The sequence below is a fragment of the Phyllostomus discolor genome, chromosome 7, assembly GCF_004126475.2.
Source record: "Phyllostomus discolor isolate MPI-MPIP mPhyDis1 chromosome 7, mPhyDis1.pri.v3, whole genome shotgun sequence".
Taxonomy (NCBI): domain Eukaryota; kingdom Metazoa; phylum Chordata; class Mammalia; order Chiroptera; family Phyllostomidae; genus Phyllostomus; species Phyllostomus discolor.
In genome coordinates, this window is record NC_040909.2 from 37,883,931 (window position 1) to 37,911,013 (window position 27,083).

Here is a 27,083-nt window from a genome sequence, read left to right on the forward strand (position 1 = left end):
CTAGTGCGTTTTACTCTCCAACACATCTACGACTTGGGTGTTGTTATTCTTTTTGTAAAAATGACATAACATGTATCGAGCGTTTACTCTGGACCAGGCACGACTAGGTTCTTCCCAGACTCCCACACTCCTCACAGTGGCCCTGTGAGGGGGGCACAGGTAGCTCCCTACACAGAGAGGGGAGCTGAGGCTTAGAGAGGGGATTTGACTCCCCCAAAGGGCACAGTTGGGAGGGATTCGAACCGTGGTTGATCTGACCCCAATGGCAGGGTCGTCCCGCAGTGCCTTCCCCTGCCCCTCCCGTGCTGGGAGCAGACTCCCACTTCAGCCCCTCCTGAGGCTCCGTCCTGGTTAATGAGTAGCCCAGGCAGCTGGAATCCAGGTGCCTGCTGTTGAGAAGCTGGAACGTGAGATAAAGGGAATATTGTTCCTCTCTTCCAAGGCTTGCTGACCCATCCACATGGGGTGGGAACTCATTTTACAGGAGAGGCAGTTGAGGCTGAGAGGTGGGTGTGCTCTCAGGCCTTTCGGATGCCCCCTCCAAGCAGCCCTCCTGGGTTTACTTTTGACATGGTAGGCAACGGGAACAGAAGCTGTCATTCCTGAAGTCTGAGCACTGCTAGGTTGCAGCCCTCCTCGCTGTGCTTGCCAGGTTCCCATCTGAGAAAAGGGCTGACAGTCACTTACGACTTCCTCACAGGGTTGTGTGCAGGCGGAGGAGATGGTGTGTGATGTTTGTTCAGCAGACTCTGAGTTATTAATGAACCAGCCAAAATACTTAGTATTCCTGATGGAGCTAGAGCCAGGCAGTTCTGGGTTCAAATCCTGGCTCCACCCTCTGCCAGTGACCTTGAGGGGAGAGTCACTGAATCTCTGAGCCTCAGATTCCCCAACTGGAACCTGGAACGTGGAACAGTAATAGCACCTGGAAGGGTCAGAAAGACAGCGAGTGCCAGATCAGGGGTAGTGACCACTTGGTCACTTTGTCATCACAGTGGAGTTTTGAAGCACTCAAGAAGCCCAACAAAATTATCATATTTTTCCGTGTGAAATGCACACTCACGATTTTGGCCTAAACTCTCAGGAAAAAAGATCTTTCGTTTTAATTTTTCAATTCAATTATTTATTTATTTCTATTTAGAAACAAAACCAATTATCATATTCCAGGGTATTATTTTGCCTATGGATATCATTATCACTTTCTAGAGTTAGGCTTCTAATGCATAAGCACAAGTAAAAAATTAAAAACATTTATATAGACACAGATGAGTGCTACTCATGTATAATGCACATCCTCATTTTTCCCTCAAAAATTTGGGCAAAAAAGTGCACATTATACATGGCAACATGCGGCGGTTCCAGGAATCCCAGTACATTTTCTCATCTCATCTCCCTGGCAGGATTCCGCAGTGTGCCCCGCCTGCCCCCAGCTGAGAATCAGATCCACCCTCCTGGGCGTCTGGGATAAATTTAGCAAGACAGGAACCTGTCTGGACTTGTGAGAATTCCCACGGGGCGTTCCCCCTGCCCCTGCAGGTTGTCAGCTGGCAGGGAAAGGCCATTCATACCAAGACCTGCGACACGGTCAAAGCCTCAAAGTCAGCATGGCTCCCTCTAAGGGCCAAGGCATTGAGAGTAGTATTCCTGGTTTGTTACCTGATTTAAAAACTGACATAGATTTGACATAGAAAAACATTCTGTAAGTTTAAGGTGTACAACATATTAATTGGGTACATTTGTGTTGCGGTGTTGATTGCCGTTGTACTATTAGCTAACACTTTCATCGCATCACATAACTATCATTTTTTCAAGTGTTGGGAAGTAATATCTTTAGTACAGAAAATTTGAAGAGCACCGAAAAGTCAAAAAAAAAAAAAAAAGAAAGTAAAATTTATCCCAGTTTCCACCATCCCGAAATACGCTGTTGACAGCAAGACCAGCACCAGGTGTCAGACCGGTGGAGTCAGGCCAGACCTGGGTTCAGCAACCTCGGTACCTGAGCCTGGCTAAGGAAGAATTCAGAGCCCAGACTCAACCTAAAAGCAAAAGTTTATTTAGAAAGTCACAGAGACAGAAGAAGTGAGCTATAGAAGATACAGGCTCAGTAAACAAGTTAATAGAAGCCAAAGAAAAAAAAGGACCCTTGGAGCTTAGGAAAGAGACAAGGAAAAGGTGCCTGGGGGAGGGGTTGGGGTGGGAGTAGGTGCCAGAGCCTGAGCTTCGTGGGGTCCTCCATCTAGGGCAGGGGGTGTCCAACCTGCGGCCTCCGGGCCCCATGCAGCCCAGGATGGCTATGAATGTGGCCCAACACAAAATCATACATTTACTTAAAACATTACTTAGTTTTATTACTAAGTTTCATACTAAGTTTTATTACTTAGATATGTATATTTTCTACATTAGTAATTACAAACTTGGGACCTGCTCGACAATTTTAAAAGATTATCAAAAGAGCCGCTGCATAATTAGAGTTATCATGTGAGGACTTTTTGACTTATCTGTGGTGGTGGGCACCACAAATACTGTGCATGGAACTTTTTTTGCTCATCAGTTTTCATTAGCGTTTGTGTATTTAATGCATGGCCCAAGACACCTCTTCTTCCAGTGTGGCCCAGAGTCTCCAAAAGGTTGGATACCCCTGCTCTAGGGTATTTCTCTGGCGGTCTCGGGAGGATCCCAATAGAATATCCATCAGCCGTCATGAGTCTGCAGCTGGTGCTGATGTCAGCCCTTCCATCACTTGTCTGGTTTTGCTGTTTTTCTGAGCCTGGAGCTGAAACACAGCTGACCCCTAGATGTCATTGCCATCCCTAGGGGTTAATGCTGAAGGGACTGTCAGCAAGGGCCCACCTGGGAGTTGCATGAGGCCGCTCTAAGGCCCTTGTCCCTCCTCCTAGGGGGTCTACCGCAGGACCAGCTATGTGCCGGGGGACGGGAGGTCCAGATTGTACAACTGGTGTATGAAAGGTCAGAGGGTCTACTTGCACATGCTGTGGGAGAGAGGGTCACCCTGGGGGCAAAGCTCCAGTTTTTCCCATTGCTGGGTTCCCCGGTCCCCCCCCCCCGCCACCACCTCACCCCGGTGACCTTCTGTACCTGGCCGCTGTCCTTGCCCTGCTCATGTCTGTTTGACGGCCTACCATATAGCCATATGCTATTTTAAATTTTAAAATTTTCTGTGAAAATGGAACTCTCGGCTTGGTTATGTTTGGAAGCCCACTCCCTTCCCCCACCCCAACACCACTCCTTGCCTATTTCTGAGCACTTTTCTGGGTCTTGGGTCTTCTCAGTCAGGGGTCCACGAACTCCTTTGAGGGTCAGGTAGTGTGTGTTCTGTGCGTGAGCCGTGTGGCCTCACCGCCGTGTCGTAGCTAGCCCGTGAAGCCAGTATGCAAATGATGGGTGTAGCTTTGTGTCAGTAAAACTTTATTTACAAAAACAAAAGCCTTGGGTCTGGTCCAGGGACCTCAGTTTGTTGACCCCCAGTTCAAACTGGTTTTCCTTTGTTAGGTAGATCATCATTTATTTAATTAATTCCCCAGTGACAAGGAACGGGACTTTTGCAGTTTCTCTTTCTTGTAAACCACTCTGCTGCGAACATCTTTTTTTCCTTTCCATTTTTAACTGTGGTAAAATACACACAACGTGAAGTTTGCCATCCTAGCCATTTTGAAGTTTACAGTTCAGCTGTGTTATGTGTATTCACAGCATTGTGCAACCAATCTCCGGAACTTTTTCTTCTTGCAAAACTGAAGGCAGTGACCATATTACACACGGTCTGGTCAGCAAGCTGGAGTTGCCAGCCTGAAGGGCCTGTGCAATTTTTAAGATGCTGGACACAATGTTGCCAAATTTTTGACCCTCCAGAAATTACCCTAAATGACAGCCCTGAGGCATCAAGAGAGTCTGGTGGCACTTCCCTGGGGAGTCCCTGCCTTCCGGGCTTTAGGGAGCAGAGGATTTAAACAATCCACCCCAGAGACCTGGCTCCCAATCTGCTAGCCTTCCTCATTTGGGGAAGAAAGTAAAAAGTAAACAAGAAATGCTATAAATAGTGGGCCAGACTCCCAGGATAAATACACCCTTTAGAGAGAGGAGAGGAGTGGTTAAGATCTTAGCTCAGATGTCCTCTGAGTCTGGGTGTAAAGGTCGTCTGACCTCGACCTTACTGTGTGACTCAGGTCACATCAATCAACCTCTCTGGTCCTGAGTCCTCTGACAAAGTAGACGTGACACAGAATGATGTAGGATCTCCCTTCTCTGGTTGCTGTGAGGATCAGGGAAGAAGAACTATGAAAGTTCTCAGTACACGGAGGGACACGTAACAATTAACAAATGGTAGTTATTGCAATTGCTCTGCCGACTGCTACCATTATTGCCATTATTGTAATTATTTCCGACACCTCTATCTCAGGATAGTCTGAATATATGGACAAGAATAGACTGAGCTGCCCTTTGCAGTTCTCAAAAACTTTTCCATCTTTCATACTTATATTATCTTACAGCGTAGTTATTACTGTCTCCATGTAACAGGTGAGAAATTTGAGGCTCATGAGGGCAGTGGCCAGCTCGAGGTCAGCCACGTGTCAGGACCGGGAGCCTGGGATTTAGCCCACATCTTTGGAGTGTAGCCTCCTCCACAGCTGTTGGGGGACGGGACCTCTGGATGAGCAGGGCGACCAGGGCCTCCCTCTCTGGTCCCACCTGTGTCAGGAAAGCTCAGGTCCCAGGTGGAGAGAAGATTCCCTGGGTGTATCTTCCTGTCTTGGCTGTTAGGGATTTCAAGGAAAGGGGTTACAATTCTAATGTGTGGGGGCTTTCCCATACCACCAAGCAGTTCTCCCACACCAGCTGGGTGTCCTAACATTCCACTCAATTCTGACACCATCCACCTGGGGTGGTGCCAGCCTCCACTTAATTAAGGGCTCAGTCCACACGTTTGCCCCCCCTTCACACACCAATTACAAGTCCAGGTTGTCACCTGGGCTTCTAACCAACTGGCTTTAGATTGGAGGCTCCCATGACCTCCTCCTTGGGTTCTGTCATTTTGCTAGAGTGGCTCACAGAACTCAGAGAAACATCTTACTTACTAGATCACTGGTTATTATAAAAGATGTAGCTCAGGAAGAGCAGGATGGAAGAGATGGACAGGGCTTGCTTAAAAACCTTTCACTAAAGAAGTTTCAGGCCTGGGGTGTGAATTTATGGTCAGATCACCCTGTGAGGTTACTTTCCATAGAATCCCTTTTTTCCCCAGTCTGTATTCAGACCCAGCCAGGGAAGGGCCCCCCAGAGCCTCCTGTGGTACCTGGTGTCCTCACCTAAAATATGGGACTGGAATCATTTCCCCAGGATGGCTGTTGGGGCGGCAGTGCTGAACTTTGAATGTGACTCTCGCTTTGCCGTTCAGGAGCTGGGTGCCCCGGGGTGAGGGTTCGCCCTCCCTGAGCTGGGGGCTCACTGGAAAATGGACAGCAGTGCACGTGCCCCTCCTCCTGTCTGCATGTGCTTAGGAGGAGGGTTGGCCCCACCCTGGCCTGGCAGCTCAGTGGTGCACCTCTCGGGGGTGGTCTGTGTGGACACCTGTGTTCAAAAATCACTTCCGCCCTCCTTCCTTTGTCCTAGGAACAGCCACAGGTAGTTTGGGGTCATCTACTCCCCTGCCCCTTCGCCTCTTGTCCCCAGCCCTGACTGGGCCCCCCGCCTCACCTTGTATATTTCCCATCTTTACCCCCAAATCCTCCCGTCCTCTCCTCTCTGAGCTCTCGGTCTGTGGGGTCCCACTAGGGCTGCCATGATGCCACAGTGAGGGATGAAGTTCTTGGTCATATTTTCAGGGTCAAGTGGTGCTGTGAGCCTCTGCTTGTCTTGCTGTCCCCCTGGTCTTTTCTGGGTGTCCTGCCCGCCCTGACCGTCTCTCATACACGAGATCTTTCTCTTGCCCGTTAAGTTACTGGGGCCCAGAGAGGGACTGTGTCCCGAGGAGGAATCTGAGGCTGGGCCCTGACCAGTGGGAAGGATGCCGTGCCCCATTAGCTATGTCTGTCGAGGGGGCAGGCGGGGAGAATCTGGAGTGTGATGGTCCACGTGACATGACGTCCTTGGTGGTGGACACCTGCTTTGGAAAAAATGTGGGAACAGAGGAGCCAAAGGTGGTGAAATGTCTGCATAGCAAGAGGCTTCCTCTCGGTGGCAAGGAGAAAAGGAGCATGGCTACCTGTGTGTGTGTGTGTGTGTGTGTGTGTGTGTGTGTTAATCCCTGGACACGCTCATTAATTTTAGACAGAGGGGAAGAGAGGGAGAGAGAGAGGCAGAGAAACATCGACATCAATGTGAGAGAGAAGTGTCCGTCAGTTGCCTCTCGTATGAACCTCGGCCAGGACCGAACCCAGAACCTGGGCACATGCCCTGACTAGGAGTCTAAGCTGAGACATTTAGGTCTATGGGATGATGGATGATGCCTGACCCACTGAGCCACACGGGTCAGGGCAGAGTGTGTGGTCTTCAGTCCTGACTCGCTTAATTTGCGCTCTGCTGGAGGTTTCAGACCAGGCAGCTAGAGGATTCAATTCCGCTTATTTCCTGGTCTCAGATTCTCTGCTGGCTTTAGCGGTGGATAACACGTCCAGACATTGTGGATTAGGTTGCGGAATAAAATGCAGGGCACCCGGTTAAATTCAAATTTCAGATAAACAATGAGTCATGTCTTTAGTCTAAGTATGTCCCGTGCAGCATTTTCTAAATCTGACAAGTTTACCTTTGCAGCCTTTATTTATCCAACAGCCCGGGGAGATCATTCCCATGGAAACCATGACGAACTGCTTCTTGAAGTTTCAGATTGTCCCCATGAATCTAGTTACAGTGGCTGTCGCCCCAGCCCTGACCCTCTTTGCTGTGAGACTCTAAGACGCTGCTGCCTCGGGCCTCTGTCTCCTCATCCAGGCACCAGAGGGGTCAGCCGGGCTGATTTATGAAGTCCTGTTCCGACGTAGAGATGCTTACTGAGCACCTACCCTGCCCCCAAACTCGTCTGAGCTGAGACAGCCCCGGGAGAAGGTTACAATGTTCTCCGCTTTGTGGGTGAAGAAGCTGGGCCACACTGGGTAGGAGACAGGACGGGGGGGCTTTTGGGCTCCCCACCTGCCCTCTCCTTCCCTGGGGTGCTACCCAGGAGGCCTCTGTTGCCTTTCCTGGTTTATTCCTCCTAGACTCTTTCCTGTCCTATGATGATTTCTCAAACCTGAATGAAGTCATTTATTCAGCATCATTTATTCACTTACTCAGTTTTTATTGAGCTCCCACTGTATACTGGGCACAGTGCTGGATGGTGGGGATAGAATGGGGAACAGGGCAGGGGGGGAGAGACATAAATGATTACATAAACCATTACTCAGTTGCACAGTGAGACAGGGGCCCCCCCAACTCAGTCACTGTGCATAACCAGGAGACTGGGTCTTGTTTCAGGGTGGAGGAAGGAAGTGGCTTGGGAATGGGAGCCAGCCCTCCTTCTCATGACCCTGTCTGCCTCCGCCTTCCCACACATGCTTCCTTATAATGAGCCTCCAGAGGCTCAGAGAGGTGCAGCGAACTGCCCAGGGTCACACAGCACCTTGAAGTGTCAGGCCTCTGCTCGCCTCAGAACCACCCTCCCTGTCCTGGTGCTATCTAGAGAAGACTCCCTGCTCTGCTGCATTGTGGCTGTGTGACATCCCTCAGGCCCTGTCTCTGGCTGGGCCTCCATTGCCACATCTGGGAAATGGGGTACCGTGATGCCCACTGGGTTAACTGGTGCACACACAAGAGAAAGCAGTTTGGTGTACTGAAAAGCTCGATGCAGATATTTCTTATTAATGTGTCTTATTAATAATGGCCATAATAAAGTGCTTTCAGAGGGACAGTTTGGTCACCCTAAAGGCCAAAACTCTAACCCTAGAAGACCAAACTAGAAAAGGCAGAGCTCTGGACGGTCCCCTGTGTTCTGGGCCGTTGGTGGTGGGGCTGCTTGTAGGCACCGATTCCCACACATCGGACCTTCTCTGGCCAGCGGATCTCTGGGGCCCGGCCCGAGAGTCCTGGCTGAGGTCTGGGCCTGGTTGTGTGTCTGAGGAGAAGCGTTGCCTCTCACTTTTTTTAAAGTAAATTAATTTTATTTCATATTCATAAACAGTATGACAGATGATGGTGATACAAATATAAGCAAGACATAGTGTCAGTTTTTAGACTAGTAAGGATGTGGACATAAATGAGTTTTCATTTCCAGTTTAATTGAGAAACGACTGACGTGCATCACTGAGTGAGCTGGAGGCGCACGGTGGACGCGGGTTTTGAGGTGATGCCCACGCAGGTTTAGTTAGCATCCATCCTCTCAGAGCAATGGCCCCCTGCTCTTTAAGGTCACAGGTTGCAGACCTTTTGTTTTCTTTTTCCCTGGGCTCTTTGAGAAATCCCGACGTCTTTGAGCCCCACCTCAGCCCTGCTGAGTGAGGGGAAGGCCCAGGTGAGAGTTGCTGATGCCTGGGAAGTTTGGGGAAACCTCTGAACATCTGAAAGCTGAGAACTGGAAGCCTGTTCGTTCTGTCATCAGAGAGTTATGGACTTTTCCTGGGGCTCAGGTCCTGGCGGGGCCCCAGGGACCTGGAGGTGAGTGAGTCTCACTCTGCCCAGGCTGGACACTCCCAGGCCAGCGGGGAGACGGATCGGGTGTCCATTGGCAGGGTCTCTTGAAGATGCTTTGGGCATATGAAGTTTGAAAATCTTTCCCAGGGGCCTGAAATAAGCTCTCACCAGGCGGGCCCAAGACCAGAAGGGCGTTACTGGCAGAGAAGCCGCCCATGAAAAGGCAGGACTGAGTGAGGACTGGACACTGCCGTGGAGTGGACACTGCCTATGTCGTAAGCGGGGGGCACGTCTGGGTGTCCTGTTCAGGGGGAGGGGTAAGGAGAGGGATGGCGTGCTCTTGCCGGCTGAGCCCAGATGCCCTGCTGAACGGTCGGTTGGTCTTGACTCAGTTTGGGGAGCCAGCCCGAAACCAGACGGCCTTCTGTAATGCTTCCAGGCGCCCCTGAAAGGTGTTGTAGCTGTTGTAGCTGTTTTGAGTCGGCTTCTGCTCAGGAAGAAAAACAAAGCTCCGCTCTCACCCAGACACGCTTGTGGGCGAGCTGCAGGCGCGGCTGGAGGTCCCGTGAGGAAACCCGCTCTGACGAGGTGTCTAACCCAGTTTCGCCTCTCACGTGGTTTTGGAAGCAGATGACGTGCCTTGGGAGGGGGAGGCAGTGCCAGTGAACTGGCTGCTGCTTGACACAGAACACCGATGGAGGAGCTGTTTGGTGTTTTCCCTTCAGGACAGACAGCCCGGGTGTTTATGTCTGCCTTTCTCAGCTGTGGAGGACCTGAGACGGGGGGTAGTCAGTGTTTATTAACAGCGTGAAGTGAAAGGCTGGTCTTCATTCAGGGCCACACTGAGAGCAAATCCGATCCCGTGTTGAGGCGCTTCCGTGTACCTTCCCTTGTGTAATGTGAGGTGCCCCATTCTACAGATGATGCAACTGAGGCCCGAGAGGGAAGTGACGTACCTGAGGTCACCACTTCTTACAGCTGGCAAATGGCAGAGTTAGGTCCCAGTGAAAACCTTTTATGGTGACACAGCACAGGTGAAAGTGGAACTGGGCAGGCGTATTTGGGGAACAGTCTCCAGGGGCGTGGGGGTGCCTGTTGGGGGATTCAGAGGACAGAGCTGGAGAGGTCCGTAGGGCCCCTTCTCTCCAATGGCAGAGCTGGGTAGGAGTTATTTAGAACTGGGCCATCTGGGGGTCAGCAGGAGCTGATTGACCAAGTAAATAGATGAGTCAATTAAAAAGGACGGATGTCTCAACTATTTATAGTTGTGGCCTAAATCTCAGGTATCTATCCTTGCCCTCAAGCAGTAAAAGGAGACTTTTTCAGATCTCCTTCTACAGGATGAATAAGCTGATTAAGTGCTGGCTGGGACACTTTGCTAGAGGGCCTGGGTGAGAGAAAGCTCATGGGAGGTGTGGCGGTGGGGGCTGCTCTCCGGGCTGCGAGGGAGGAAGGTGGGAGGGGGCAGTCACATTCCCAAAAATGACGGGGGCTTGGGGACAGAACCCCTGGACCCTACCCCTGCCGTCTTCATTTGAGATTAGCCACACCCCTGGACATAGCTACTTAGTTGCTCCGCACAGGCTGAATTTAAATAGTTAGAAGCTCTTCCTGGGCCGAGGGGCCAGGATTTAGCCATCCCAGCGGGCACACACAATGGAGTGGGAAGGTCTCTGTGAAGCACTTCGTGTGAAGCCTCAGCTCAGTGGGTATTTTGGTGGCTGCTGTTCTGCGGTGGAGGTGGCTACAGCCTCCTCCTTGGAGATGCAAAAATACCTGTGACCCGGGCCCATCCACAGACCTGGGTCCTAACCCAGCTGGCTGATTTGCAGAATGACACCTCTACTTCCTGCTAGCCTCTGTTTCCTTCTGTGTCAGGCAAATAGGGGAACTTTCTGGTCTAAAAGTCAGGAGGTGCCCCAGACCCAGTGGCTGAGAACCTAGGACTCTGGAGCCTGGCCTCTTCCTGGCTATGCAACCTTGGTCAAGTCACTCAACCTCTCTGAACCTCATAGGGTAAGATCCCTCATCTTGTAGAGTGGTTGGTGAGGACTGGGTAAACTCCTGCACCCAAATATCAGACGTTGAGCCTGGCATGCATGGGTGCCCAGCCCAGGGAGCTGGTATTTCTCTCCGGAGTGGGCTGTGCAGGTGGAGGATTCTCTGTACATCTAAGGCACTGTGCTCACTCAGGGAGTCTGACTGAGTGGGAGAGGGAGCAGGGGACAAATGCAGGAGCCCTTAGGTGCGTCTGAGTTCTGACCTGAGTGTCCTGCTGAGGGTCTGGTGGCAACAGGGGCTTCCTCAGAGGCGTCCAGCTTAAAGCTGGTTGTGGCTCCCTGTGCTGGGGACTGCTTGCTCAGGTTGTCCACCCCTGACCACCAGTGGGACCCTCTGCCTACCCACCCCCTCAGTCCAAATTGTTGCCTCTCAGCCCCTGAGTTGACCGAAGGCAGGTTGGCATTCCTTTGGGGTCAAGGACTTCCTTGGGATTTAGGGCTCTGATGACCCTGGGCCTGGAAAAGAGGTCCCCAAATAGATAAGGAGAGCTGAACCGGGTCCTAAGTATCCGAAGTTGGAGCAGGCTGGAAGGGGAACTGGCTGTGCAGAGTCCAGAGTTGAAACGCTGGAGACTGAAGCTCTTATGCCTCGGCCTCAGTTTCCCCACCTGTAAGTCAGGCACAAGAAGCCAGATGACAGTATTGAATTTCATGAACTATACACATCCAAAAACCAGATTGGGGCAGAGGTGTGGAATGGCCTACCCTTGGGCTGGTAAATTTTATTTTACCACTTAATGGGAATTTTAAAAAAGATGCCATCTATTCTCACTATGATGATGTGAAAGAAATGACATTTTTAATTACCACCTCCCCCCACCCCCCAAGAAGGAAGGCTGCAGCATTAGCAGGTAGGGCTGATAGGGTTTAAGAAAGGTGCCCACGCAACCCCCCACCCCAGTCCTGGGCCCCCTGCCCTTGGCTTTCCCGTTGCACTTGGGGCTGGTGAAGGCTCACCTGGGCTGGTGAAGGCTCACCCAGGCTGGCAGAGGCCTGGCAGTGGACAGCCGTGGACGAAGCAGAAGCTCCGAGAGCAGCTGCCGTGACTGCAGCTGTCTTGCCCTCCAGACAGCAGGCCCTTCTCTGAGATCCGCCCTGGTGGGAGTCGATGTTCACCCTCGTGTGTAACCTCTTAACATGTGCCTGTCCCCGTGCCCGGCTCGACGCTGAGCAGTTTACCTGCGTCAGTTTATGTGATCACCCTCTGTCCTGGGAGGTTGGTATAGCCCTGGGATCAGCTACAGTTTTAGTGGAGGAATCTGAGGCATAGCAGGCAGCCCAGGGCCACATGGCAGAGTCAGGATTCGATCCCTAGCAGCCTGAGTTTCCTCGCAAGCCCCCTTCCCCTTTTGGACCTCAGTCTCCTCACCTGTGGACTTGGGCTTGGGGGCCTGGGCTGCTGTGTCATTCAGTGATGGCTTAGTGAAGGGTCTCAGGTGTCCAGGGACCACTAGGGGTTTGAGGCTGCCAGGAGTCGTTGAGGGGTCATGTATCTGATTTCTGCAGCTGCAGTCAACCTGGGGGATGCCAGCGAGGCCACTTTCCTCTCCTGAAGGTGTTTTACACAGCTGCCCAGAGTCTCCAGCTGTGACCAGTGGGAAGGAAGCAGGGAGGGAGGCCCCTTGGCCACTCTGCTCCACGTAGCTGGGCTGCAGTTGCCCCCCGAGTTGCCAAGGTCACTGTGCTGTCCTTTTTCCCAGCAGCTTTCACAGCAAAGCCTTTGTCAACTCTCAAGCCCGTGCCCCAGTCCCTGAAACGTCACCTCCCTGGCTTGGCAGGCATTGCAGCCCCGAGGGCCAGAACATCACCAACACCTTGTATGGGGGCTGTAGGTGCTGGTCTAGCTGCCTGTCCCTCCTCCTGCCCTCCATCCTTCCACGGGCAACTACCTGAAATATTCTCCCAGCTGCATCCCAAGGCCAGGTAGGGGAGGTGACAGGAGGTTCCCACATTCATACTCAAAACCAGGAAGCCACCGGCCCATGGCACCCACATTGTCCATCAGCCAGCAAAATACTGGGGGGGGGGTACCCAGGATTCCCCATCCTACCCCACTGAGGAAGAGGAGAGGAAGTTGGAATAGAAGGGAAGGGTCAGCTGGGAGGAGGCTGGGGTAGGTATTGGGGTGATGGCCCTCATCTCAGAGATGACTAGCCTGCGTTTGATCCCTGGGCCTGGCATTGCCCCATAGGCCCTTGGCTGTGAGTCCAGGCTGTCTCCGGTCTCAGAGAGAGTGTGTGAATCTGGCCATCATCTCGGTGTCTGACACCCTGTCTGGGTGTTAGTCTGGGTGGTCCAAACAGACTAGCTCATTGAACCCTGTAACCTTCAGACATAAGCACTGTTACTGTCCCCATTCTGAGTTTGAGAGACTGAGGCAGACGTTTATGAGTGCAGAGAGAGGGTTATGTGTGTCTGTGCACACCTCCAGGTCGCCCGGTCCACAGCACAGGCCAGAGAGGGCCGGCCCTTGCCTCGGTCAGGCAGTGGTCAGTTACTGGTAGAGCTGAGGCCTCCCCAGGGCCTCCTGGGGCCTTTCCTGCTGTCCCCTGAGCTTAGGAAGCTGGCATTTTAGGTGTTTCTCCTTGTGGGAAAGCCCTACCTGCTGTGTCTACTTTAGGGAAAAAGTGACTCCCCCCTCCGTGGGGGTGACAGCCAGGAAGATCCCCAAGTCCCAAGCAATATCCCCTGCTCCTCATTCCTGTCATCGGGGACGCTGCCAGAGACCTGCGCAGCTGGATGCCAGGTCCGGGCTCCCTTCACGCTCTTCGCTGGGTGGGGGAGGGTGTCTGATGCGTGTCTGAGCCCCAGGCAGTCTGCCTGCCAGCCCTCACCTGCCTTTCTCAAGCCCCCCTTTACTTGATCAAGCAGAACAAGGGTGTTGGAGTCTTGGCCCTGTCTTGGGTTCAAATTCTGCCTCTGCCACTCCCTGGGTAACCTTGGGCCAGGTCCTATTGCCTCTCTGAGTCTCAGTTTTCTTATCCGTAAACTGGGAGCAAAAGCACCCACCCCCAGGGGAACTAGAAGGAGCAATAGCAGTAGGGTGTAGGAGAACCAACGGCAGACTGTGGAGTCTACCACGCGGTTATTGGGGCAGGCCCCAGACCTGCCGGGGCTGGTGGGAGTGAAGCCGAGCCGGGCCCAGCCCCCTGCTGCTCCAAGCCTGGCAGGAGCGACCATCCACATGTACATGGTGTGCACATGTGTGCACACCACGCATGCTCTTGTGCACTCTCAGCTACCCATAGTCTTTTTTATTGGTCGATTTTTGTTACACATTTTACCGAGTGTTTCCAGTTCATTAGCACCACTGTTCCCAACATCACCTGATGCTAAGATTCATTCCAGAGCTGGGGGCCGGTTCAACGGCCTTGAAGATTCAGATTTCATAGGTCTGGGGCGGGGGCCAGGTGCCGGCCATTGCAGCCACAGTCCCAAGAGAACTTTGGATTTGTCCAGAGTCATACAGCTATGAGCAAGAGCCCAGTGCCTGGAGAATAGTGCGATGATGCAGGCCAGAGGAGGAGAGGGGAGAGAGGGAGATGGGAAAGAAAGGCTTCCTGAAGGAGGTAAAACTTGGGTAAGGTCTTCAGGGTGGGTGGGACCCACCTAACTATGAATCCACAAAGCACAGGAATGAATGGGGTAGTGCTGGGGGAGCAAGGAGGCCCTGGACTTGTGGGAAAGAGGAGAAATAAAGTGGCAGAGGTTGTGGACAGAGGCAAACAAGTATCATGAGCTTTGGATTTCTGGTGGGAAAATTTAGCAGCTGGGAGTCACCGCTAGTTCTGGAGCTGAGGGCAACACAGCCAGGGGAGGGGATTGCAGGACACAAGCTTGGCAGAGTTCGGGGCACCCCTCTGTGGAGTTTCCAGTGGCTGGGGTGGCCTTGTTCTCTGAGGCCGCGTGCGTGGTGGAGCCATAATGAGGCAGTGCTGTATCCCTGACTCCGTGCAGATGCTGTCGACATGCGATGGCACCTCAGTGAGACTCTGAGGGAGATGGAGGTTGTTGGGGCTGCCCGGGGGGGTGGTCTGCTAATGTAGAGAGACCGTGTTTGAGAGATATCTGCCTTCCCTTGAGCTCAGCCCAGACCCTGGCGTGGATCTGAATGCTGAGTTTTTCTTCTTACCGAGCAGTAGCTGCTGTTAGGCACCGTCCTGTAGCCCTGGAAGTTGCCGCTGCTGCTGCACCAACATCTGCCAGCCTGACAAAATTAGTTATGAATCCAGTCTACCCAGATTTGGAACAAGAGCTTTCCTTTCAGCCTCTGGCATCCACTGTATTCCACCAGGTTGGGGGTGTCAGGAGTGTGTCTACCCTTGATGACCTCCTCCAGCTTTGGTTTCCCTTCTGGGAAACCCGTTCCTTGCGGCTCTGATGATGGCCCATCTGTGAAAGAGGCTGATGCCTCTTGTTATCGCTCTGTGTTGGGCCCCAGGCCTCTGTTTCCTCATCTAGAAAGTGGGCTTGCATTTGCACGTGCCAAGACCACTGAGGACTCGTTCTGAGCTTTTGGGTTTTGTGCAGGATCCAGCAGCCCCTCCTAGCACTTGGCAAACCTTTAGGGGAGTAGGGAGAATTCACCTCAAAGTCATTTTTGGAAGATGCTCAGGGTTGCATAATGAAAACTGATTTTCTAAAGCGTGGGGGCTCACCCCTCCAAAAAGGGCAAAGGTTTGTAGACTCTCGTACCACTTGGGGGGAACTGTGTGCTCAGGTGCTGGGAACACACCTCTTTCCAGCAGAGTCGGAGGGGTCCACCCTTCCTCTGTCAACCTCCCTGCTCGTGTCTTAAACGTCTGCCATTGCTCCATCGCTCTGACCCAGGAGCGCTCACAGCTATGAGGTAAATACTTACTCCTATGTTGAGTGTCTCCAGACTCCTGAGCCCTAAATCTGCCTGACGGATATCCACAGTGCCAGGCGCTGTCAGGAAGCAGGCTCTAGGCAACAGATGGGCAAACAGATAATTATTTATGCACCGGAGACTGCCGCACGGCCCGTGCAGCCCGGGCTTGGCACCAGGAGTCCTTCATCCTGGGACATTTGTTGCCTGTGAGTTAGTTGGGGACAGCCTGAGCCAAGCTGTGCTTTAGGAGTCCCTTGGGGTCTTGGGTGGGCTCCCGAGGGTGGAAGACACCTGAAGCTTGACTTCCAGATAAGCAAGTTCAGAGGACGGGTCCTTCGCTCTGAAGCAGGGGCAGGAACGGCAGACATTGCTAGTTGATCACCCCCTCTGTCTTGCAAAATCCCAGGCTTTCATTCTGCAGGCACCCAACTGTCCCTGCACTGAATTTCTAAGTTAGGGTGAGGTAAGGGTAGAGCTAGGAAGGAAGACGAAGGTCTTTCTTCATTGACTAGAAACATGTTTAAAAGAGGAACAATGAAAACAGGGAGCTTTTTTTTTTACAAACATTTACTGAGCTAGGAGGTTTCACACACTGTAGACAAGACATTGTGCCCACCTTACAGACGGCAGCACTGAGATGAGAGGGGCGACTTGCCCAAGGCCCTGGTGCAGGGTGCCCTGGCTGCTTTCCACAGAGCTGTGCCTTCCCGCGGAGCTCTGCCGACAGAGTCAGTTGGGAGTGGCTGAGCTCTGAGTGGCATCGCGCTATAGGCATGCCATTAGCTGGCCTTGTCACCCAGGGCCTATCTCCAGTTTCTGTAGAGTGAGAGAGGGACTGCTCTTTGTTCCCTTTTTTTTTTTTTTTAATCCTCACTTGAGGATATGTTTTCATTGATGAGAGATTGAAAGAGAGAGAGAGAGAGAGAAATGACAATGTGAGTGACAGCCATTCGTTGCCTCCCCCGTGCACCCCAACCCGGCACAAACCTGCAACCCAGCATATGCTCGGACCAGGAATTGAACCCGCAACTTTTTGGTGCATGGGATAACGTCCCGGCCAACTCGAGCTGCCCGACTAGGGCTCTGTGTTTGCTTTTCACAGCCTGTGAGAGGAGGGTGGCTTTAGGGTGACTTAAAAGGGGAAGTTTGAGGAAATAAAAACTAAGCTTTTTTCTCATGTCTCTTTTTGTGGCCTCCAGAAATAATTCTGGGTGCCACAGAGCCTGCTTCAGGATCACGATTGACTGCACCCCACCCCCACTTCCGGCAAAACCAGGCCTCGGCCTGGGGTGGTGGGGAAGCTGACAGGGAGCGCAGTGACAGGCTTGTGGTCGGTGAGTCAGTGCCTGGAGGCTGTGGCCTGCTGACTCACCGCCCTGTGCCTGAAAACAGGGCCCTGAGCACCAGCAGACATCATGGCGGCCCTCCTCCGCTTCCCTAATTCTCTCCGTTAGCTTAGCTTCAGTTATGGTGGCACGTGGCCGATGCTGGAAGTCTGCTAAGTGGCATTTGGGGTTTGAGCCCCTTCAGACGGGATCGGAGAGGCTTGAGCGTGCCCGCACCCCCCTCCTTCCTGCGAGTGCAGGGCCAAGCCTGGCTGGTGGGCTCAGCCAGCCCAGCGGGTGTCATGAGACTTCCTCCCTGAAGCCTCTTTCGTATTCCCCCTTCGCTCCGCGTCGTGGGCTCCCGTCCTCCTCATGGACTGGTAGAAAACTTTGTTACTTTGACAAATTGCCCCTCCCCCTGTCTCTGGGTGTTAGCACTGTGAGGGCATGAAAGTGACCCCGGGCCCCCCACAGCGGGCCTGGGCCAGCCGTGCAGGAGGCGCTCAGTCAGCGTGGGACGGCTTGTTCTCCTGACCAGCTCCCGGTGAGTAAGGGCCTGTTCAGGGCAGGGGACTGACTTGTCTGAGATCGAATAGCATCAAAGGCTAACCCTCTTCTTTCCAAACCCCCGGGCCTCTTCCAAGGAGGGATGAGGGGATTGGATTTGATGCACAAGGACGTTTTCTTCTCTGCGTCACTGGGCCCAGGGGAAGGACTTACACCGCCCATCCGTGGCTGGTTCCTCTTTCCAGCGCCACCTTCAGCCCATCCCAAGGGACTCGGAGCATGAGGAAGAGGCTGGCTGGCATTGGGATGTCTGAGCTAAGGGCTTGGGCTCTATGAGGTCACCACCAGAAAGTCCCCCCTGACAATAGCTTACAGGGAAAAGCCCTCTATGGGCCCTCAAATTTCCCAGAGTGGGAGGCATGGGTTGGCTAGGTAAGGTGGTCAGGGACAAGCGTGGGGCTTTCAGCTGAATGTGCTGGGCCTTCAGTTGGGCAGAAGGAAGCTTTCAGGGACTCCTACTACCTTCTGGGTAAATCTAGGTTCTCACCCTGGCCTCCAGGCCTCGTCTCCTGTCCAGGTCACCCTGTGCCCTGACCTCTCTTGTTCTCGGTTCCTACACTGGCCTCTGTTGCTTCACCTTGCCCAGTGTGGCCCTCTTTGCACATGCTGCTCCCCGCTCTGAGAACACTGTTCCCCCAGATGTTTGCCGGGCAGAGCTCCCAGGAGTGTGAGTTTGGACAAGCGGCCTCGCCTCCCTGGGCCTCATTCTTTCATCCAGGCTTCTAAGAGGAATAAGTGAGCTTGTACCTGAAAGGACTTCGCGTGGGGCCTGCCTACGGCCAGTCCCCAGAGGGGCTTCTCTGACTCCCTCTGCCCCCTGACCTCATCCTGCTTGGTTGTCTGCTACGAGCTGGGCCCGGGGGTAACTAGGAACTCGTGTGTGTGTTTGGTGTCTGTCTCCCTTCTGGAATGTCAGCTCCTCAGGGCCCACACCCATGCCCCCAGTTTCTGGAGCCGTGCCTTGGCATCTAGGGTAGGTTGTCAGTGAATGTTTATCCAGCTTTCACTGCTTGCTAAAGCCACCTTTGCTCTGCTTTCTCCCTGGACATCTGAGCTGCAAAGGGGAAGTAGCTGCCCTGCGTGACCCACCGGAACCAAACTAGACCCGGCTCTCTGATTCCTAACCCACTGCCCTTTCCTGAGTCCATGGCCTGCTTGGCTGGTGCCTGGGGCACCTCTGTTTTGGGCATGATGTGTGCCCAGCTCGCCTTCACCCAGAGCCGGGTCATCCTCCCCTGGCCCCTCTGCCCTTCCCCAGACCCTGCCCCGTCACAGGGGGACCTTCTGCAAAAACCTTCCGCCTCCTCCCCGAATCCTCCTCTTTGTTTGCTCTCTGCTGCCCACCTGTGGTCTCCAGGCCTTGGGGCAAGGTCTGCCATCTCTAGGGAGATAAGAAATTGGGACCCAGACCTTTAACCTGCCAGCGCTCTTAGGAGGGGAAGAAGACAAGGTGGCTGTGCATCAGGCCCGCATCCTGCCCTGCTCCCCACCAGAGCTGTACCAGAGGCTGGTTCTTTCAGAATTTGCCTACCTTCCCCCATTTTCCCTTTGCAAACCACAGACGAGCAGCACGGCCTACTCTGCTGGGTGCCTGTGCGGAGGTCCCTTGGCCCAGGGTTTGGGTGCGGTTCCGGGTCTCCTGCCTTGTGGCCGTGGGCCTGGGTCAGATCCTCCCTGGGAGGCTTCGGGAGGAGTAAATGCTCCTGGAGGTCGAAGGCTGAGCCGAGCCAGGTGGGTGCTCTTGGTGGAGGTGGGGGTCTCTGAGGGTAGACCTGAACTTTTGTGGGGTGGGGAGGTTGCAGTTTAATTACAGGAAGGGAGAACCTTGCCCACAGCCGTCAAACCCAGGTGGGTAACAAGCCCTGTCCCCAGAGATGGCGTGCTGAAAACAGTTGTCCAAACAATTCACTTTCACTAGGACCAGAATACTGCCGCTCATTGTTTAGGCTTTGTTCCGGGCAAAACAATGCCAGGCTTCCTGGATGACCTCACTGGGGTGGGCCATCAGGCCTGTGAGGCTGGGCTGGTCAGCCTGTCCTTTGCTGTGGCCACCTTGAGTGACCTGGGGCAATGGTACGACCAAAGAGGGCAAACTGTTTGTGTTTGGCCCACACAGTGTTTTAGAAATTGGACAATGCATGTGCCCACACAGCTCGGATTTCAACCTGTCTTGAGAAATTGGAGGAGCTGGCCCCAGTGGGCCGCTGTCCCTGCTCCTCCCTGTGGCCTTCCCGCTGGACTCCTGTCTCCGCCGGGCAGGCCCCAGAGGCCTTTGAGCTTTGAGGCCTTTGAGCTTGTCACACCTGAGTTAGCCTGAGTTAAGAATAGATAACAGTATTACCTTTGAAATGTGGTTAGCAAATCTATGTGATTTTTAAAAAATGTGTTTTGGTTTACTGAGAGCATAGCTATTTGCTTTTACTGTCAAATAAGCAACAACAATAATAAAAAGCAAACTTAAACAAATAAACAAGATAGAAGGATACAGTCCACAGGACTCAATCAAAAGATTAAATCTTCATAGGTGTACCTTTATAAGAAAAAAAGAAGTTCCTATGATTAATTTCTACTTTTCCAAATTAGGTGCCCCTGGCAGAGGGGGAAACCGTGCTGTTAACACAATGCACTTTTGAGGGGGAAGGGGCTCGGTCGGTACATGTTTCCTGGGCCAGGATGGCGTGTGGCAGAAGTTACCCATTGAGCTCGGGTGTCCTCCTCACTGTGCCTGCCCCGAGCCTGCAATCTGTGGAGACGGTGCTCACAGGAGCCCCTTCAACCCAGCAGAGAACTCCGGGAGGCTGTCTGTGTGCTAGAGGAAGCCCCCAGCCCACAGCGCTGTCCCCGTCCGCCCCAGTCCCGGGGGCGTCATCGGCCTGCCCAGCTCATTCCTGGGGCCCTGGCATGGACTGCTCGGCAGGTCCCCAGGCCCTGCCCCGTCTCTGTCATGTGGTCCCTCACTTCCCTGTTTGCCCTTGCCTACTTCCCTAATTTGCCAGCCCAGTCCAGTGGCTTGAAGTTGGCTTAAAGGCGCCAGACCCGATCTGACTTTGTGACTTTGCTGAAGTAAGTGATCCCAAACAGCCAAGTGGTTGAGAACATGGAATTTAGGGGCCAAAACAGACCCAGGAGCCATTTGAAGCTCTGGTGGCCTTTTACTGTGTGACTCTGGGCAAGTGACTTTACCTTTCTGCACCTTGTCATCAAAACAGATGGCAACAGCACCGGGGAGGGGCTGAGAAAATGCTTGCAACGCCTCAGCATAGTATAGAAGAAGTGTGTATGCTGTCAGTGCCCAATAAATATAGCCTGCTTGCTTTCCCTCTTTCTTTCTTTTTTTTTTTAACACTTAGGATAAAATGTCTGCCACATAGCATGGTAAAATACATTATCCAGTATTTATTAATCAGTTAGTATATACCAGGGTCTATGCTGAAAATTTTATTGGCATCACCATACTTAGTCCCTGTGAGGCGAGTTTTATTTTCACCCCCGTTTTTTTTAACCAAGGAGGAAACTGAGGTGCAGAGAAGGTTGTCACTGGCCCCGGGTCACAGAGCATAGTCATGACCTCAGTGAGCCCGGAACACTGGCTCTGGAGTGGACAGGGGACTGGAAAGGAGAGCAGACAAGGGGACCAGCAGTGTGCTTCACTCTACAGCCAGCCCAGCAGGCAGGGGCCACTCAGGCCTCGGGTTTCCCCACTTGTAAAATGGGTCTGTCATCCAGGTCTCCTCCTCTCCCAGTTCTGGGGTGCTGGGAGCCGCTTCCCTGCCCCACGAGGTTTGTGGAGACACGGCAACTGTCCAACCAATCGTAGAGTCTGTGTGTGTGGTTGGCCCTTTTGGAGTGGGGGGAGTACTCCAAAGAGGAAACAGAACAAGTCCCTGTCCTCTTATTTAAAACCATGGCAGAAGCTCCCAAGAAGTTAAGTCAGTGACAATGCGAGATTTAGGTCATTGTTCACTACAATGTAGCCGTGTGGGGAGTTGTTTACTGGGGAAGGGTCAGGTTCTGCGGGGAGGCCGAGGCAGGGATCCCCTCGCTGCTGGGCAGCTTCTAGAAAGAGAGGGAAGGGCTTGGTTTCCCCACGTCCCTGGCCTCAGGCGGCAGATGCTGGGGGAGACAGCCACAGCGGCATGTACCACTCAACCTAAGGCCCAGCTGGCTGGCTGAGGGCACCTGGGGCCAGAGTGGGTGGGAGGGCACTGCAGGCAGGCAGGCAGGCAGGCAGGACAACCCTCTGTACCTCTGTAGTCCTTTCCCCCACTGGCCTCAGTGTCCCCATCTGCAAATAGCCGTGCTCCAATGCCTTGGGCCTTGAGCAGACCAAGGTGGGATTCTGGCTCCAGTCCCCTTTCCTGCTCGAACCTCAACTCCTCTGTCTGTACGACTAAAAGCCCCTCCACAATAAGGGTCTTTGAAGAGTGAATAGAAAACTGTTTTCAGACAGCTCGGCACAGAGTAAGTACTGGTAGTTTTCAATCAGGGGAGCAAAGGAACCTCTTCTAAATCCACCGCATCGCTGCCCCAGGCCGAATCTGTCTGAGCAGTGCCAGAGCTGACCAGGTCATCTTCATGTCGTCCTAAGGGCATGGCCGGCTGTGGCCTCAGCCTGGAGCAGAGACAAGGAGAGCTCAGGGGGCCGCGAGGGAGCCTTCATCTTGGAGCCTCTGTATCGGAGCTGGTCAAATCGCCCGTGGCTGTAATAATCAAAGAGGAAGCTCTTAAAATGGGGAATTATGTATCACCTTCGCTAGAAAATAGCCCTGGGCCTGGCGCCAATGAAAACAGCTCAAACAGCTCTCAGGGCAGGCAGCGAGGCAGTGCCTGCTGGGACGCCTGTGGAGGGAGCTCGTTCCTAAGATCTGGATCATGGGGTGGGCTGCTGGGTGTGATGGAGAATTAGTGGGCCTCATCGAGTGTCGCCTGAGATCAGGCTGGGCTGGCAGAGGGACTGCAGAAGCAGAGCCAAGAACCCGGGTACATCACAGTCACTGTCACAACCAGTTTCATGACCTTGGGAGTGTCACTTGGCTCTCTGGGCCTTGCTGATTTCACCCTGAGTAGGACTGACCCCAAGGTCAGGCTGGACCCGATAATAATTATAGCTGTAATAACAACAGTAATACTAGCAGCTACTATTTAGGGAGTACGTGCCACACGCCAACTAGTGTTCTAAGCACTAAGCACTTTCTACACACCTCTCTCATCGGTCCTCACCACATGCCTGTGAGGTGGGTACAATTATCCCCACTTTACAGATGAGGACACTGGAGACCAGAGACGCTGAATAATTTGCCTGAGGTCACCCAGCCAAGAAGTGGCTGTCAGCATTGAGGCCAGGGTTAGAGCCTTGATGCCTACAAGGGCCAGGCTATCACTTGACGGCCTGGAGCTGCGTGTAGGGAGCCTGAGCCTGAGGAGGGGACGGATTATGGCAGTTCTGTGGGGATAGTGTCCCAAGGAGAAGGGGCCCCAGTAGGCTGTGGGGAGTAGCTGGGTTTTCTTCTAGGAGAAGTTGGAGGGTTGGCTGGTAGGGCATGATGGTCTGAGGGTACTCTGTAAGTTGCCTTAGCTGCTGTGTGAGAATAGATGGCGGGGGGTGGGCAGAGTGTCAGCAGGCAGGCCTGTGAGGAGGCTGCTGCCTCCCATGCTCTTCCAGGACTACTGGGGCCTGGAGCGAGGTGGTTGCCATGGCAATAGAGAGAAGTGGGTGGATGCCAGGAATATATGAGAGACTGAATCCACTATCTTGCTGCTGCGGGCTTCTATAGGCACAGGGCTGGTCAGACACCCCAGAGGGGCTTGGAATGAGCCCCTGGAGAGGGATTTGGGGTGTCTGCACATGGGTGTGGCCTCATCCTGTGTGAGAGTGCATTGGGGGAGGCCATGGAGAATGGTTTGGCCCGAGGGAACCAGAGGCAGGGCCTTTGAGTGCAGTACCCACAAGGGGGGACAGGCCACGGTGAAGGAGGAACGCATCTCTGGATGCTCCCTGGGAATGGGGATGGGGAAGCCCCCCCGACACTGGGCACTGATGGGTCCCAGCTCTGCCCCATTCAGGCCCTACCTCCACCTGGGCGTGGCTGCAGGGGTGGGAAAGATGGGGCTCTGAGTGTGGTGAGGGGGCTGGAGACCTCACTTTGTAGGAAATCAGCCTGGAACAGAGGAGGTCTCAGAGAACTTGGTGCTCCCCCCTTCCCCCATATTTCTAGAGGGTTCCCTGAGTGCCAGTGTGGCAAGTGGGTGTGGGGGCCAGAGGACAGACCCAGGACAGGGTAGCCAAGGGGAAGCAGACCCCAGCTCCTAGTGGGGACAAATTTTGCCAGTCTCAGCTGCCTATGTGAGCAGAAGCTGGCCACCTCCCTCTCATCTGGCTGACCTTGTGAAGTGCCTTCCAGCTCTGAGATCCAAGGAGAGCCCAACAGGGCGGACCCGACCTTCCTCAGAGGCTCAGGGGTCATTCCCTGAAAAACATCTTCACTAGGAGGGAGTTGAGTCCCACATCCTCCAATTATGCTCCCGTCCAGCCAGCCCACAATGGATCACTCAGATAACCATCGGGGGCTGCACACATTAACACTGGAACAATGCTGGCTGCTCGGGCTATTTTTACAGTAGCCATACGCCCGGGCGAACCCCCACGTCGCCCCGAGGGAGCAGGGCAAAGAAAGGCCATGCGGATGCCGCCACCAGTCTGCGCTCTGGGAGACAGAGGAAGGGCTCAGTGAGCCGCCCGGTGGCTCCAGGAAGCCTTTTCTTGGTCTGCTCTCCACCAGATAGCAAAACAATTGGGGTCCCCCACCCTGAGCCAGGGAGAGGAAGGAGGCGTGGGGGAAACAGGGGTTCTGTTGTGCTTTTGTGCCTCTGCTCCTCCGGGCACGGCCCCTGTGGGCCTGGTTGCTGGGGCCAGGCCAACACGTCCCCTCTCCACACCCCAGGCCCTCGGGCAGCCCCCGCCTGGCTCTGCCTGAGACCGCCTTCTGGGCCAGGCAGCGAGGAAAGCCAGGCTGAGGCCCAGTGACTCTCCGAGTCCTGTGGTTGGGAAGGAGCCGAGCTGGGGTTCCCATTTAGTGCCAGCTGCTCGCAGATCCCACTCTGGGAACCATCTACCTAACAATTCTCGCTTGATGGTCTACTGTGCACCCGGCTCTGGGCAAATAGCAGTGGATGAGAGAGGTCCCTGAGGCACTACTGTGGTTGAGGAGGAGATGGTTAGTAAGGAGGCAAGGATGTGAATCAACAGCTTTTCAGGGAGTGCCCAGCAGTGTCGCAGGACAGGCTCAAGATGCCCGCCGACGGTGTCCTGTTGTGAGCGGGGTGCTGAGCCAGCCTGAGCCTGCCTGTGTCACGGCCTGTCTGTGTGATGGGACCCTATCGGGTCCACCTGATGGTTGCCAGAGGGAGTGTGAGCTATAATACACTCAGTCTGACCTTCCAGTTTGTCAAGAGAACCTAGAAATCTTAACTTTGCTCAGAAATCTGGTATTTTCAGTGATGGCCACCAGTGTGGATCGTGGGGACCAGTTGTGTCCCAGGCTGCTTGGCTGTGAGTCGGTCACCTTTGCCATCATCCTTTCCACTGCGCAGGGGGAGAAACAGGGGGAGGCAGGCCCCCAGGCTCTGGCCCCCCAGTGCATCTGTCTTCTGCGGCCCTTTGCCTGGTGGGGGTAGACCCTTGAGGACGCCCTGTCCCTCTGGGCTGGGACTCCTGGTGCTCTTGCCCTCAAGGCCACACTCCCAGGGAAAGCGAGGAGTCGGGGACCTGAGGAGGTACGGGAAGAAGGGGCTCTGCCCTGGTGTAGTGGCAGATGTCCTCTCGAATGGGGTCCAAGCAGCAGTGGGCTGAGCGTGACCATGCACAGCTCCCAGAAGCTTCGGGGTTTGACCTCCTCCAGGAGCCTGCCATTGCCAGACCTGACAGGGAGTCAGGGTGGGATGCCGGGAGGATGCAAGGGTCGGCGCCAGCCAGAGAATCCACGGAGAGGGGTGGACAGAGGGAGATTGACTGGCTGTCTTACGTAATCCTCACCAGTGCAAATCCCTTATTTTTTATGCTGTATACATGAGACTGGTTAGTGGATTGCAAATATATTTCATAAACATGCATTTGTCCACACTTTGATGGAAACCCCACTTTCAGGTGGTTCCCATTCCAGCCTGAAACCCCATTCCTCCTTCGTTTTGCGTTTGTCCGTTCTTCAGGCAGTCAGGGTCAGGCGCCCCCCGGGCTTCAGGCGCCGTGCTGCGTCCTGGGTGCCACGGGGGCTGTTGTTTTCTGTGCAGATTGAAATTTGGAAATAGTATCTATTCATTTCCAGAAAATTCAGGCAGGGGTTATTTGTAGGGTACCTTAGAACTGTCTGGGATGTGTCGAATTTTGCAGCAATGGTGCCAGGGCAGGGGCAGCTTTGTGCTTTCGTGCCATCAAGTGCAGGATGAAGTGGGACATTCGAGGACGACAAACGTGGGCTCGAGCTGTTTCTCCTCAGCAGTTGCCCAAGGAGCGGAATCTGTCAGTTTCCAAGTTGTCAAGTGTCCGATTGCCTACAGGGGGTCTGAATCACTCAGGGTGTTGTCAGAGCAGTGGATGGACAAGGAGATGGTCCTCTCATTGTCAGAGCAGTGGACGGACAAGGAGATGGTCAGCTCGTCAGAGCAGTGGACAGACAAGGATATGGCCAGCTCGTTGCCACAGACCTGGGGAGGTCAGAGGCAGCCCGTGGGTGAGAAGGGAGAAGTTGTGTTGAAGAGACACAGGCTGTTCCTAACTGACATCTTGGGTTCTGTTTTGTCCCTGCAGAAAGCGAGGAGGAGATGGCCACCAAGGAGAAGCTTCAGTGTCTGAAAGACTTTCACAAGGACATCCTGAAGCCATCCCCAGGGAAGAGCCCTGGCACACGGCCCGAGGATGAGGCTGAGGGGAAGCCCCCACAGAGGGAGAAGTGGTCCAGCAAGATCGACTTTTTGCTGTCTGTGGCTGGCGGCTTCGTCGGCTTGGGCAACGTCTGGCGTTTCCCATACCTCTGCTACAAAAATGGTGGAGGTGAGTCTGGGCTGGGCAGAGAGGAGGGTGGGAGCAGACGGGGGGGGGCGGTGTGGAGTCTTGTGCCCTGCTTTCCCTAGTCCCCCCCCTGGACCTCCCTCGGTCAGCCTGCTGCAGCCTGGCCTCCCCCACCACCCGGCCTGAGCAGCAGGAGAGGGGCCTGCCTGGGAGTCAGGTGGTGCTCTGTCAGGGCCCTGCTGTGTTCCGTCCGGCAGATCCCTCAGACTCTCTGGTCCTCCAGTTTGCCGTCTCTGAAGAGGAGTGATGAGACCCACGGCCCCCAAGCCTCCGACACTCACACTCCCTTCGTAAATTATATCCGTGTGCCTCCTGACTCCTTACTTTATATCTCTCCTAACGTTTGCTTTGGCTTCTCTAACTCAAACCAAACGTGGTTCAAAAGCAAGCTTCGCTCCCCCTCCTAAAGGGAAAATCAGCATTGTTTGCCATGATGGAAAGGTACCCAGGGAAAAAAGATACAGTGAAGAGCTTTTTTATTTTCCTAATTTAATTAAAATTTCTTTTCCAGTTTTTCTGAGATATAATGAACAGATCACCTGGGATTAGCTTCAGGGGAACAACGTAATGACTCGATAGGTGTACGTGTTGTGAAATAA

At 53.8% G+C, this 27,083-nt stretch overlaps 1 protein-coding gene across 5 annotated transcripts in view; it reads left to right on the forward strand.

Annotated features, from left to right (window-relative positions):
* The window catches only part of SLC6A6 (solute carrier family 6 member 6), an 80,021-nt gene that overhangs the window by 13,565 nt on the left and 39,373 nt on the right, over nt 1–27,083 (forward strand). For 3 of the 5 annotated variants that reach the window (XM_028518090.2, XM_028518091.2, XM_036030749.1), the window contains one exon: nt 26,224–26,466. In XM_028518090.2, coding sequence (XP_028373891.1) covers nt 26,238–26,466 — 229 coding nt within the window. In that variant the 5' untranslated portion in view covers nt 26,224–26,237. Of the gene's footprint in view, nt 1–3,810; nt 3,816–6,146; nt 6,153–17,376; nt 17,398–26,223; nt 26,467–27,083 lie in introns of those variants that run through there. The other 2 variants (XM_036030748.1, XM_036030747.1) reach the window with 2 other exon arrangements.